Source organism: Manis pentadactyla, chromosome 17 (genome assembly GCF_030020395.1).
Source record: "Manis pentadactyla isolate mManPen7 chromosome 17, mManPen7.hap1, whole genome shotgun sequence".
In the NCBI taxonomy this organism is placed as follows: Eukaryota; Metazoa; Chordata; class Mammalia; order Pholidota; family Manidae; genus Manis; species Manis pentadactyla.
The window spans coordinates 28,780,337-28,794,510 of record NC_080035.1 but is presented as its reverse complement, the minus strand read 5'-3'; the positions used below and the strand labels follow the sequence as shown (position 1 = coordinate 28,794,510).

The 14,174-nt window shown below is 34.0% G+C and overlaps 1 protein-coding gene across 5 annotated transcripts in view; it reads left to right on the top strand.

The window, feature by feature from the left end:
* The window catches only part of PCDH9 (protocadherin 9), a 948,380-nt gene that overhangs the window by 317,076 nt on the left and 617,130 nt on the right, over positions 1-14,174 (top strand). For 3 of the 5 annotated variants that reach the window (XM_036893666.2, XM_036893662.2, XM_036893668.2), the window contains exon 3: positions 7,903-8,004. In XM_036893666.2, the coding sequence (XP_036749561.2) occupies positions 7,903-8,004 (102 nt within the window). The remainder of the gene's footprint in view (positions 1-7,902; positions 8,005-14,174) is intronic. The other 2 variants (XM_057494560.1, XM_036893663.2) reach the window with 1 other exon arrangement.

Genomic DNA, 14,174 nt, shown 5'->3' with positions numbered 1-14,174 from the left:
GAGAGAAGAAAGCAGGTGTTGCAATTCTGGTATCAGACAAAACAGACTTCAAAATAAAGAAAGTAACAAAAGACAAAGAAGGACATTACATAATGATAAAGGGCTCAGTCCATCAAGAGGATATAACCATTATAAATATATATGCACCCAATACAGGAGCACCAACATACCTGAAACAAATATTAACAGAACTAAAGGAGGAAATAGAATGCAATGCATTCATTCTAGGAGACTTCAACACACCACTCACTCCAAAGGACAGATCCACCAGACAAAAAATAAGTAAGGACACAGAGGCACTGAACAACACACTAGAACAGATGGACCTAATAGACATCTACAGAACTCTACATCCAAAAGCAACAGGATACACGTTCTTCTCAAGTGCACATGGAACATTCTCCAGAATAGACCACATACTAGGACACAAAAAGAGCCTCAGTAAATTCCAAAAGATTGAAATCCTACCAACCAACTTTTCAGACCCCAAAGGCATTAAACTAGAAATAAACTGTTCAAAGAAAGCAAAAAGGCTCACAAACACATGGAGGCTAAACAACACGCTCCTAAATAATCAATGGATCAATGACCAAATCAAAATGGAGATCCAGCAATATATGGAAACAAATGACAACAACAACACTAAGCCCCAACTTCTGTGGGACGCAGCAAAAGCAGTCTTAAGAGGAAAGTATATAGCACTCCAAGCATATTTAAAAAAGGAAGAGCAATCCCAAATGAACGGTCTAATGTCACAACTATCAAAATTGGAAAAAGAAGAACAAATGAGGCCTAAGGTCAGCAGAAGGAGGGACATAATAAAGATCAGAGAAGAAATAAATAAAATTGAGAAGAATAAAACAATAGCAAAAATCAATGAAACCAAGAGTTGGTTCTTCGAGAAAATAAACAAAATAGATAAGCCTCTAGCCAGACTTATTAAGAGGAAAAGAGAGTCAACACAAATCAACAGTATCAGAAATGAGAAAGGAAAAATCACAACAGATCCCGCAGAAATACAAAGAATTATTAGAGACTACTATGAAAACCTATATGCTAACAAGCTGGGAAACCTAGGAGAAATGGACAACTTCCTAGAAAAATACAACCTTCCAAGACTGACCCAAAAAGAAACAGAAAATCTAAACAGACCAATTACCAGCAACGAAATTGAAGCGGTAATCAAAAAACTACCAAAGAACAAAACCCCCGGGCCAGATGGATTTACCTCGTAATTTTATCAGACATACAGGGAAGACATAATACCCATTCTCCTTAAAGTTTTCCAAGAAATAGAAGAGGAGGGGATAATCCCAAACTCATTCTATGAAGCTAACATCACCCTAATACCAAAACCAGGCAAAGACACCACCAAAAAAGAAAACTATAGACCAATATCCCTGATGAACGTAGACGCAAAAATACTCAACAAAATTTTAGCAAACCGAATTCAAAAATACATCAAAACCATCGTACACCATGACCAAGTGGGATTCATCCCAGGGATGCAAGGATGGCACAACATTCGAAAGTCCATCAATATCATCCACCACATCAACAAAAAGAAAGACAAAAACCACATGATCATCTCCATAGACGCTGAAAAAGCATTTGACAAAGTTCAACATCCATTCATGATAAAAACTCTCAGCAAAATGGGAATAGAGGGCAAGTACCTCAACATAATAAAGGCCATCTATGAAAAACCCACAGCCAACATTATATTGAATAGCGAGAAGCTGAAAGCATTTCCGCTGAGATCGGGAACTAGACAGGGATGCCCACTCTCCCCACTGTTATTTAACATTGTACTAGAGGTCCTAGCCATGGCAATCAGACAAAACAAAAAAATACAAGGAATCCAGATTGGCAAAGAAGAAGTCAAACTGTCACTATTTGCAGATGACATGATACTGTACATAAAAAACCCTAAAGACTCCACCCCAGAACTACTAGAACTGATATCGGAATACAGCAAAGTTGCAGGATACAAAATCAACACACAGAAATCTGTGGCTTTCCTATATACCAACAATGAACCAACAGAAAGAGAAATCAGGAAAACAACTCCATTCACAATTGCATCAAAAAAAATAAAATACCTAGGAATAAACCTAACCAAAGAAGTGAAAGACTTATATTCTGAAAACTACAAGTCACTCTTAAAAGAAATTAAAGGGGACACTAACAGATGGAAACGCATCCCATGCTCATGGCTAGGAAGAATTAATATCGTCAAAATGGCCATCCTGCCCAAAGCAATATACAGATTTGATGCAATCCCTATGAAACTACCAGCAACATTCTTCAATGAACTGGATCAAATAATTCAAAAATTCATATGGAACCACCAAAGACCCCGAATAGCCAAAGCAATCCTGAGAAAGAAGAATAAAGTAGGGGGGATCTCACTCCCCAACTTCAAGCTCTATTATAAAGCCATAGTAATCAAGACAATTTGGTACTGGCACAAGAACAGAGCCACAGACCAATGGAACAGACTAGAGAATCCAGACATTAACTCAGACATATATGGTCAATTAATATTTGATATAGGAGCCATGGACATACAATGGCGAAATGACAGTCTCTTCAACAGATGGTGCTGGCAAAACTGGACAGCTACATGTAGGAGAATGAAACTGGACCATCGTCTAACCCCATATACAAAAGTAAACTCAAAATGGATCAAAGACCTGAATGTAAGTCATGAAACCATTAAACTCTTGGAAGAAAACATAGGCACAAACCTCTTAGACATAAACATGAATGACCTCTTCTTGAACATATCTCCCCGGGCAAGGAAAACAACAGCAAAAATGAACAAGTGGGACTATATTAAGCTGAAAAGCTTCTGTACAGCAAAAGACACCATCAATAGAACAAAAAGAAACCCTACAGTATGGGAGAATATCTTTGAAAATGACACATCCGATAAAGGCTTGACGTCCAGAATATATAAAGAGCTCACACGCCTCAACAAACAAAAAACAAATAACCCAATTAAAAAATGGGCAAAGGAACTGAACAGACGGTTCTCCAAAAAAGAAATACAGATGGCCAACAGACACATGAAAAGATGCTCCACATCGCTAATTATCAGAGAAATGCAAATTAAAACTACAATGAGGTATCACCTCACACCAGTAAGGATGGCTGCCATCCAAAAGACAAACAACAACAAATGTTGGCGAGGCTGTGGAGAAAGGGGAACCCTCCTACACTGCTGGTGGGAATGTAAACTTGTTCAACCATTGTGGAAAGCAGTATGGAGGTACATCAAAATGCTCAAAACAGACTTACCATTTGACCCAGGAATTGCACTCCTAGGAATTTACCCTAAGAATGCAGCAATCAAGTATGAGAAAGATCAGTGCACCCCTATGTTTATCGCAGTACTATTTACAATAGCCAAGAATTGGAAGCAACCTAAATGTCCATCGATAGATGAATGGATAAAGAAGATGTGGTACATATACACAATGGAATACTACTCAGCCATAAGAAAAGGGCAAATCCAACCATTTGCAGCAACATGGATGGAGCTGGAGGGTATTTTGCTCAGTGAAACAAGCCAAGCAGAGAAAGAGAAATACCAAATGATTTCACTCATCTGTGGAATATAAGAACAAAGGAAAAACTGAAGGAACAAAACAGCAGCAGAATCACAGAACTCAAGAATGGACTAACAGGTACCAAAGGGAAAGGGACTGGGGAGGATGGGTGGGTAGGGAGGGATAAGGGGGGAGAAGTAGGGGGGTATTAAGATTAGCATCCATAGCGGGGTGGGAGAAAGGGGAGGGCTGTACAACACAGAGAAGACAAGTAGTGATTCTACAACAGGTTGCTACGCTGATGGACAGTGACTGTAAAGGAGTATATAGGGGGGACCTGGTATAGGGGAGAGCCTAGTAAACAAAGTATTCGTCATGTAAGTGTAGATTAATGATTAAAAAAAAAAATGCAGTTCCTATGTGGTGACCTCTAATGAGTTCTACACAATGATATAAAGGACATATAAAAGTGTAGGCAAAGGGTCTGTTTGTGTTTATACAGAGGATCAAAGCCTAATTTGGCTACCCCGAAAATGAACTAAGAAACGATATGAAAAAGAACTTCCAACATCAGCACTCTCGGGAAGACTCATGCCAGAAGATGATCATCAAAAAACCCCAACAAAGATCCACGCACTGCTACAGCTGTAGATGCACTCATCCCACCAGCTCCTGGACTTGCCATGGGAATGAAGGAGATATCTAAGCTGGCCTGTGCATACAGTAAAACAACAAATTTGACTGGATCTATACTGTTGGAACTCAACCAAGAATTAGGAGAAGTGCAAATTGTAGCGCTCCAAAATCTTACAACTACAGACTATTTACTGTTAAAAGAACATATGGGATGTGACAGTGCCCAGGAATGGGTTGTTTTAATTTGTCTGATTTTTCTCAAACTATTCAAATTCAGTTAGATAATAACCATCATATCATTGATAAGTTTTCACAAATGCCTAGGGTGCCTAACTGGTTTTCTTGGTTTCACTGGAGATGGCTGGTAATTACAGGTATGCTTTGGTTATGTAACTATACTCCTATTATGTTAATGTGTGTGCGCAATTTAAGTAGTAGCTTAAAATATATACATGCTGAAGTTACTCTACAAGAAGATATGTCAAAGGAATAATCAATCTTCCCATGTTTTCTCCCGCCTGCTACTTCTATAGCTTTTCTTCTTCCTTCCTAATTACAACGAATTCTTAAATAGAATTCGTGCCTCATATCAAATTTACCGAGTATCATAACTCCTCCAAGTGGTAAAGATACCTCAAGACAAATGCTGGGCATAGAAGCCACAGGGCATAAATATGCAAAGAAATAAAAAGCTAACCATTTCAAACAATAAGGCTTCTCTCTCACTTACCAACTTAACATGTCCCTGTATGGCCCCGGAAGATGACTGGTTAGCCAGAGACGGGTAAGATTCCTCAAGGGAGGAACAACCTAAGACAGGCACAGTCGCAGGGGGGTCATCAGGTGAGAAATTGGGGATCAACAGAGGTGAGGCTTAGAACCTCACCCCACCTGTTCTGAGAGAAATCTTCTGCATATGTGGATGTTTTATTGCCCTTGTCTAGCTTGGATTAACACATAGTCTACAGGCACACACCTGATCATCTACATTTGCTCTCTTACAACACTAAACTATGTTTTCTACCTTTATGTTGTATCTACCTACCACTTCAGCATCTTATTAAAAATAATAAAGAGAGAAATGTGGTATCCACATATAAATCAAGTATAAAAATCAAATGTGTATTCATATTTGAACTGACTGTTTATAGTTCATAATGCATGAGCAAAACCAAAAGTTTCTGTGATGACTGCCCTTGTACTGTTCACCATGTAACTTATTCACTATGTAAGAATTTGTTCTCCATGTAAGAACTTGTTCGTTATGCTTCAGAAGATTGGAGACTGATGAAAATTAGGCTTGGGGTGGATTAATGATTGTGCATTGAGCACTGACTCCCCTATACAGAATTTTATTGTTGTTAACAACCATTTGATCAATAAATATGAGAGATGCCCTAACAACAACAACCAAGAAAAAGTACACACTTCCAATTGTAAAATAAATAAGCAACCGGGATGTAATGTATAGCATAAGGAATATAGTCAAAATATTGTAACAACTTGGTATGGTGATAGCTGGTACTTAGAATTATCATGTATATAAATGTTGAATCACTGTGTTGTACACCTGAAACTAATGTAATGTAATACTGTGTGTCAACTACCCTTCAATAAAAAAAAAAAAAAAAAAAAAAAAAAAAAAGGAAAGGAAAAGAAGAGCAAATTCTGAGGAGCAAGAGATCCGATTAAAAGAGAAGTGAGGCTAGAATTCACCATGGTGTCCTGAGGGCCAGACAAAGTTGTTCTTAAGTCAGAGATTCTAAACTTTGACTGTATGTTCAAATTACCTGGGTATTTAAAAAATATTTTTGCCCAAGCTCTAATTTATCCAGTGTGAGGTTAGAGCTTAGTCATTGATATTTTTTAAAGCTTCCCAGGTGCGAGCCACTCTAGGACCCAGGAATTGAGGAAATGTTTCTAGAGAGGAAAAAAACTACCTAATATGTTAGGTATTTTAAGAAGATTAACCATCATGAATAGATATCAGGAGAGGCAAGGGACAGAAATTGTGTGATTACAATGTGCAGGAACATCACAGGTGACAATAACTTCTTTAAGGTCTAAACTTCTTTTAGAAAGCTGAGGAAGTTACTATAGAGAAATATCACAGATAGGCCTTCATAATTACCAGTGGAATTGTTCAGACTAACCTGGGCACATTCCAAGAATTAATACTGGCAGAGCAGCATTGTACAAATTTCACCTAAACTTAACTTGCAAGCAGAGGTGTAAGTGGTAATTACCATTTAATTACCCATGAAGAGTTCCTTGAAGCGGTAAGTTTGCACAGGGTTGAAATGATACTGTTTGTAGAGAGGACAAGCATAAATAAATTTTTTCATGCCCTAAGTTTCTAGTACGGGTTTTTAAGAGTCATGCCATATTGTTATTATAATTGATATCTTTGAAATGTAACAAAGGGCATCCTCCTCCTGGAATTCTTTTTAGTGTTTTTGTCCCTTTTCTGTGTTTAAATTTATTTCAAAATAGAAAATTAAAAAAAATGTGATGTGTTCTAAAATATATTGAGAGATACAAAATGGTGGTCTTGAGTTGCAAATATTCTGTACTCAAGTACTAAATTCTAAAACTCCCTGCTTTTTAAAATGTCTTTAATAGGAATTTTCCAAAATTATTCTTTGAGATGGGGAAAGTAAAATTTGATTAGTGAATCAGAAATGTGACATACCAGTTTGAAAAATTTTATCTTCCCTACTTAGGTAATAAAATTCTGTGAATATGTCGTAGTCTTACAGGAAAGGAAATATTATATACCAATGTTGAACCCTTTGTGGAGGTTCATCCAGAAATATTGGAGGCACTGCAGTATTTTTCATTAAAGTAGAAACCTTAGAAACTCCAACATTATGTTGAATAAATGGCCAGAGAGCAATACTTACAAATATCTCTTGCAGTGAATCTAACAAGCCATTTAGGGAAGATGGAAGCAAGGATAACAGATAGTAAATAATATTTTTTGTTTTCACATAAAAAACTCTCTTGAGAATATGGAAAACATCCATTTTAATATTTTCACAGAGAAAGACCAAGCTGTAATTTAATATCTTATATTCTACAATTCGCATACAAGTTAATTATTTTAGTTAACCTTTTTAAAAAGAATACTTTACACTTGGTACAGAAAAAAGTGAAGTCATATTTTAAGATCTTAACCTTTTAGTTTTTAGTTTTATTTATTTTAGTTGTTTTATAAAGGCCATGCATCTGGGTAGATAAGGTGTGGGGCATGGTCCCAGAACACTGAGTAGCAGTCCAACCTTGGAAAAATATTTTTTTATGCCTCCTCTTCCTCAACTATAGTGGGAATAATAATGTCTTTTATTGTTAATATATGTATGATGTATATCAAGCACTTGAATAATACCTCACACAATAGTGTTACCATATATTTTAGCTACTAATGAGCATAATAAGTAAAAAAAAAATAAGTAAAGTAAAACAACAAAAATAAAATAACTACATTTTAAATTCCTTTAGCTTTAGTTAAAACATTTTGACAATTTGTTTATCTTAAGGACACTTTTTACCTTTTTGGTGAAGACACTGTGTTAACGCATGTATCTGTGAGTATAGACTCTTGTTAGTTCAATGGTACTCCTTTATCAGTCTCTTAGCAAGCAACCATGTCTCTCAATAGACACTCTAAATGTGGAGAAGTTTGTCACAATTATTTGGTAATCTCTTTCAGTGTAACTCACACAGCAAAAGTGACAATATTCCTGTCACTCCTCAGAAATGTCCCAGCTCTGCGGGTTTCCACATTCAGGAGAATGAAGAAAGCCGTTACGAGGTATGCCATATCTCTATAGAGTACCAAGCAATTTGCATTTTCATAGTAATTTAAAATACTCTAAGTTAATTATTATAAATATTTTCTTTGCCAGCCTCTTTGATGGTCAGACTTTTATACTAGTACCTTTTAAAACAACTTTAGTAAACAATTTTAGGACAACAAATGAACAGTAATATTTTCCTTTTTGGAATGATCCAGCTATTAAATATAATGTTCTTGTCATTTAATGCAAAGTGTTGATATTTGCCTATTTTCATAGAAAGTAATGAGCAACTTTATTTTGGAGTTGAATAATCCTAATTGCTTCATTTTTGTTAGTTGTGCTAAAAGATACACACATCTATTGCTGAGAGAGTGGTTTGCTTTATCCCCTATACTAAAGAAAGAAAAAGAAGACAATGCTGCTTAATATGAACAAGTTAAATTGGAGTTTTCACTAATCTTTTTGTCTTTTTCTTTTTACTTTTTCTCAGCTTCATCCTTTATTTACCTGTATGTTTGAATTTAAAATAAAAATCATTACCTTCTTTTTTCTTAATGAGTTCATTCAGGGTAAAACATAAACAATTCATATTATTTTCTTCTTTCTTTCTTTTTTTTTTTTTTATGTTAGGAAGGCTATTCCAGGACCAGTTATGCAAACATGGCTGGATGTAGAAATCTGTTATCTTTCATTTCATGTTTTAAAATTGTGGGTTAAAACACTTAACATGAAATTTATCATTATAGCCATTTTACAGTGTACAATTCGATAGTGTTAAGTATGTTCATGTCATGCAACAGAAGATTCAATTGTTAAATTGTTTCAATAGTTAACTCTGATATTAATACATATATATATTTGTTTCACATATTTCCATATTCATAACATATAGATTAAAGATAGATGATGGATAGATAGATACTATGTATCTATACATATATATGTATGGTTGTCTGTATGTTATTTCTCAATGAAACTAGATATCTTTCCGTATTCCCTTAAATGTATTGAAACCTTTTTGATTATTATTAGCAGTAGGGTTTTTGCTAACCAAAGGAATCTGTTCTCAAAAGCTCCTGTAGTAATGTAGGTCAGAGAAACTACTTTGATGAACAGAAACTTGATTGAGTAGACAGCTTCTTTTCAGACAAACCATTAACTGAGGTAGAAAAAAGATAAAGTGATACTTTGGACAGTTTTTTCCCCTGAATTATTTCTTCATATATTTTTCTTCTTTATCTTTGTACAGATCTAACTATTCAAAAATACCCTTTTAAACTACAGCGTATATTCTTCTTCCTATTTTGCTTTTCTTTTCTTCTTTATCTTTCTCTTTTACCAAAATATTCATCACTTGACAGTTGTAAGAAGAACAATAATATTTTAACTCTTTGATTTTTCTTCATCACTCTGTATGTTTCAAGTGTCTAGAAATAAGAGTTTCTTCCATTAGTCATCCTTACTTCATTCAAGAATAACACAATAACTTTTAGGCTATGGCAAAAATAATTACATTTTATTCATATATGTAAAAGACTCATGTAAATCTTTCAAAAGTCTACCCAGAATATTCTGAAAGCCATTGAAGTCCAGGTGGATTTTAAATTTCTAAGAATTACGTTTATTTTTCTAAGACTTTTATTTCTATGATATGTGAGTAAAAAATGCCTACAGCTCTTTGATATCCCAGTCAGTAGAATGGGGAAATTGTTTACTGAAGATTTCCATATTTTTGCAGAGAATTTAAATAAGCTATAATTAAAATAATTTTCTATGAACCATATTTTTATTCACCCCAAGATGTTTTATAAGGCCCAGAGCACAAGAACACAGTTTGTACAGGTTTTATTTTTCTAATGTTCTAGAGAAAGTGGACAAGAGGTAATGATACTCAGAGTTAGATGTTGATTTATATTATGACTCAATTATCAAAGAACAGTGAAAGTAAATCTATTGTGCTATATTTATTAAAAAAGAAAAGTAGTCATATTATTTTAGAAACTATCCCAGAAATTCTCATTTAACCATCATACTTCAAGCCTGTTGTAGTCTGAGTCATTTCAGAGTAGTTCTTCCGTAAGATCCTATCTATCTCTAGCATTCTACAATACTAAATAATGATAATAATATCGACAGCTGATACTTTTTGTAACTCAGACCTGAGGGTTTGTTTCAAGTTCTTTATGTGTATATTTGGACACCATTTATGTTTTTTCCTTGCTCGGTTTAAATTGCTTTTGATCAAAATATGCCTAATTTCTTAAGTATATATTTTTTAAAATGCAGAGAGACAATCTGCGACATTTCTTATAAAATGAGACATGCAGTCAGAAGTGACATCAGCTTTGGAGTTACATATAAAGCATTCTGATACAAGGTTTCTGTGTAAATGCTTAATATCTGTAGACCAGTAACAAAAGGGATAGTTTTAGCAACCAATTCCTGAAAAGTTATTGATCTAGTAATAATTATTCTTGAGAATTAATAATGAAAGGTGATTATAACTTTCAAAGTTGGTACCTGCATTAGGCTGCTCTTTTTTTCTTTATATTGAATAATGTGCTAAGTCCAGTAAATGTATGTATATTCCTAATTTTTAATTTTCTCACAACTTATACTTTCCCTCTTTAATCACCTTGCTTAAGTAAAAAAGAGCATGTTTGTTTTTTATCATAAAAAATATTTAATTGAATAAAGCTATACTGTTGTTTAAGAGGAAAGGCATATTTTGTGTCAACCAAAATTTCTTAATCCAAATTAAGTTACTCAATTTGTATTATGACACTAGATACAAAAAAAAAAGCCTGATATGACTAGCAAACTTTTAATCATTCTCAAATTATCATTCTTAACCTATCACCCTTAACTTAGGTATAACAATTATTGCTTACTTATGGAGAATATTAATACCAGCTATTGGGGAATTTTGGTACCAAACATTATACTAAGCATTTTGTATGTATTATCAATTTTTTTTTATCCAATCAAAGACACTCCTGAGTATAAAGCATGCTACTATTTTATGTACCTCTTGGGAAAAAATGCTGTCAATTAAACTCTGATAAGTGCTTATTTTTGTTTTTTTAAAATATGTATTCTGCCTTAGTATGTTAAAATATAGGATAATATACATGTTAGCATTTAAAAAATACTGCTTATGTAGTCCTGACAATAAATCGTTAGGTAGGTATTATTATTATTTCCATTTTACTGGTGGAGAAACTGAGACACACAGAGTTGACACAGTTTGCTCAAATTCTCACAGATAGTAGTAATCAGTGGAGCTGAAATATAACCACAGCAACATGGCTCCAAAATCTGCAAGGTTAACTACTCTGACATAGTGTTTAAAAAGTAAAATCACAGGCAATTTGATTGTCAGGGACCACAGATATTATATATTCATATTACTGAATCATAATTTGAAGTCAGGAAAAAGGGAGTAGCTTGTCTTAGGCCAGAGAACTAGTCACAGCACTAGAACTATGTAGGTCCAGGTCCACTCACGAACCTGGGGTGACCCAAAGACTACCTTTAAGCTGCATAGAAATTTCTAAGCAAGTGTCAAAGAAAACCATTCATATTTGACATTTTTTCTTAAATTAGATTTCAAATAAAGTGCAGAATTTAAGCAAACTTTCATATTTAAGTCTTCTCTTATTGGCAGGCCTTCTGTGATTGGATACACAGAGCACCAAAATGGAAGCATGGAAATGAATAAGTGCACATTGTTTTCATACTATAAATTCATATTACCTTTACTAAGCATCTTTGGTTTCTAAATTTTATTGCCATTTCTCTCATATTCAATTTGCCTTACCCATGAAATAGCATAGATGTGAGCAGATACAGCTTTCATTGTTTATATTCTCCAGTCCTAGGAAAATGTCTCATAGTTACTGGAATTCACACAAGACTGCATCTCAGTATGAATAGCTGTTCCCTGTCACTGTTTTTGATGCTTGAGCTAAGTATTTTACAAAATGGTTCAGTATATGAATTTTTGAGATAAGACTTTTCCCTTGTAGCAATGTAATCTGAAAATCAATGTCAGATGAAAATCCTAGCTCTAAGAGTTAGGGAGTTTGGTGAAAGAGTTTTAAAATACGTGTGAGTTTTAGCCTCCAGACTTTGGAAATGTGGCAGTTATTGCAAGTATGAAATTCAAGGGTGCAGATGGCTAATCAAGATATCCCAAGATAGATTACTGCTATAAACCTCCAGACCAAAATTGGGAGAACTGTTTTGATAAGGGAAATATTTCTGACCTTTTACATACATTTGTAATACAAGATTTGCTGGATTCACAGATTCATGAAAGTCAAATTATCATTGGTTTCATTAACATTCCAATTGTGCCATTTGATAGAGGTATTGAATAGAATAAAAAATGTTAAATGTGGAGTGACAGGAGCATGTACAAAGAGAAGAGAACTAAAACATATTAGACTGTTATTACTATGTGTCTCACATTTCACATTCATGACCTTATTTAGGACAATAGTCTTCCAGTTAAGTATAATTTTGCCCCCGTTAGAGATGAACATATGGTTGCACTTTGAGCTTAGGTCACCAAACCAAAGGCACACTGAGAGCTAGCAGTACAAGGTGGCTCCATGTTTGTAAAACAGCCTAGAACACTCCTGTTTGATTTAACAATACCAAATGGAGTAAAAGCAAAATCATAACATTATCTGCTACTTTCAAATAAAATAGAAAACCCTTTTGCTTTTGTCTTACTCAACTCTTATTCTTTTTTTCTCTTTCTTTTTTCTTTTCTGTACTTACACAGATTAACCTTAACTAATAGTGTGGATCTAAATAAACAAGATTTAATATATGAATATTACAGTACATACCTATATTTTCCTGACCTTAGTATATTATATAGTCATGTTACCCAAGCATATTTAGCTTTCAATAAATGTTTTCAGCCTTTAGAACAGGTATTACAGTTGATACTGACTTTTATTTAGAATAATTAATAGTTAAACCATTTGGTGAAAATTTCCTATGTATTATAATACTTGGGAGTAATAAAGGTAATTGAAATTAATAGCTTTTCACTAATAATGCTAAATTCATTCACAAACCAGTTTATTTTCATTTTCTTTCTTCATAAGAACCTTTTCTAAAACCCCAAGTGTAGGCAAATATAAAAACACATATTTTTGAAATACACACACAGACATACATACACATATTATACATATACATACATACGTACTTTGGGACTATTTCCTAGTATATCAAAATATGTAAAATCTCAACATATATAATTATCCGCCAAAATGCAATACATTAACAAAAATGATAAAAACTGTGTTATACCTCAGTCACTGTGAAGCTTTGCATGTGTTACAACCAGTAGAGAAATCTTGTGATGACAGCACAACTTACTTGCTAGATAAGGATTTATTCCCCTTTCCATCATTTTATCATGAGGGATCTATATCTGCACTTCAGCAAAATTACAAAAAATGCTCATCATAGATTGCAGAGTTTGAAGAGTTAAGTGTTCACATATCCAACTGGGAAAACTCAAAGTTCTTACATGCCATTTCATGTAAGACTGGCCTTGCAAACAATTCCTAATGAAAGTGGGACAACTAATATTCTAAACAGTATTTAGGAGTTTTTGTAATGCCTGGTTGGAAACTCTCTTTGATATGTGTCTGTCGTGTGTAATTTAAATTATATAAGGAAGCATTTTTCCCTAAATAACTCATTAAAATTTTAATTAACCACCTATTAGCTCCTGAGTAAGAATATATGTATATATAGATACTACATGCACTCATGTCTAATGCCCAATATAATATTTTTTACAAACATAATGAATTTTGTTTTATTTCACAGTATTGAACTTAAATTTGAAAACTTTGAGAGTCATTAGAAGTGTAGGCAAATATAAAAATACACATATTTGCCCAAGACTGTACTTATTTTATTTATTTATTTATTTATTTATTTTTATTAAGGTATCATTGATATGCATTCTTATGAAGACTTCACAAGAAAAAAAATGTGGTTATTACATTCACCCTTATTATTGAGTCCCCTCCCCCCACAAACCCCATGGCAGTCACTGTCCATCAGTGTAGTAAGATCTCTGCCTTTTGATGTGGATTCATTTAATTTTTAAAATGGGGCCATAAATCAGGTGAACAGGAACTGGGTGCTA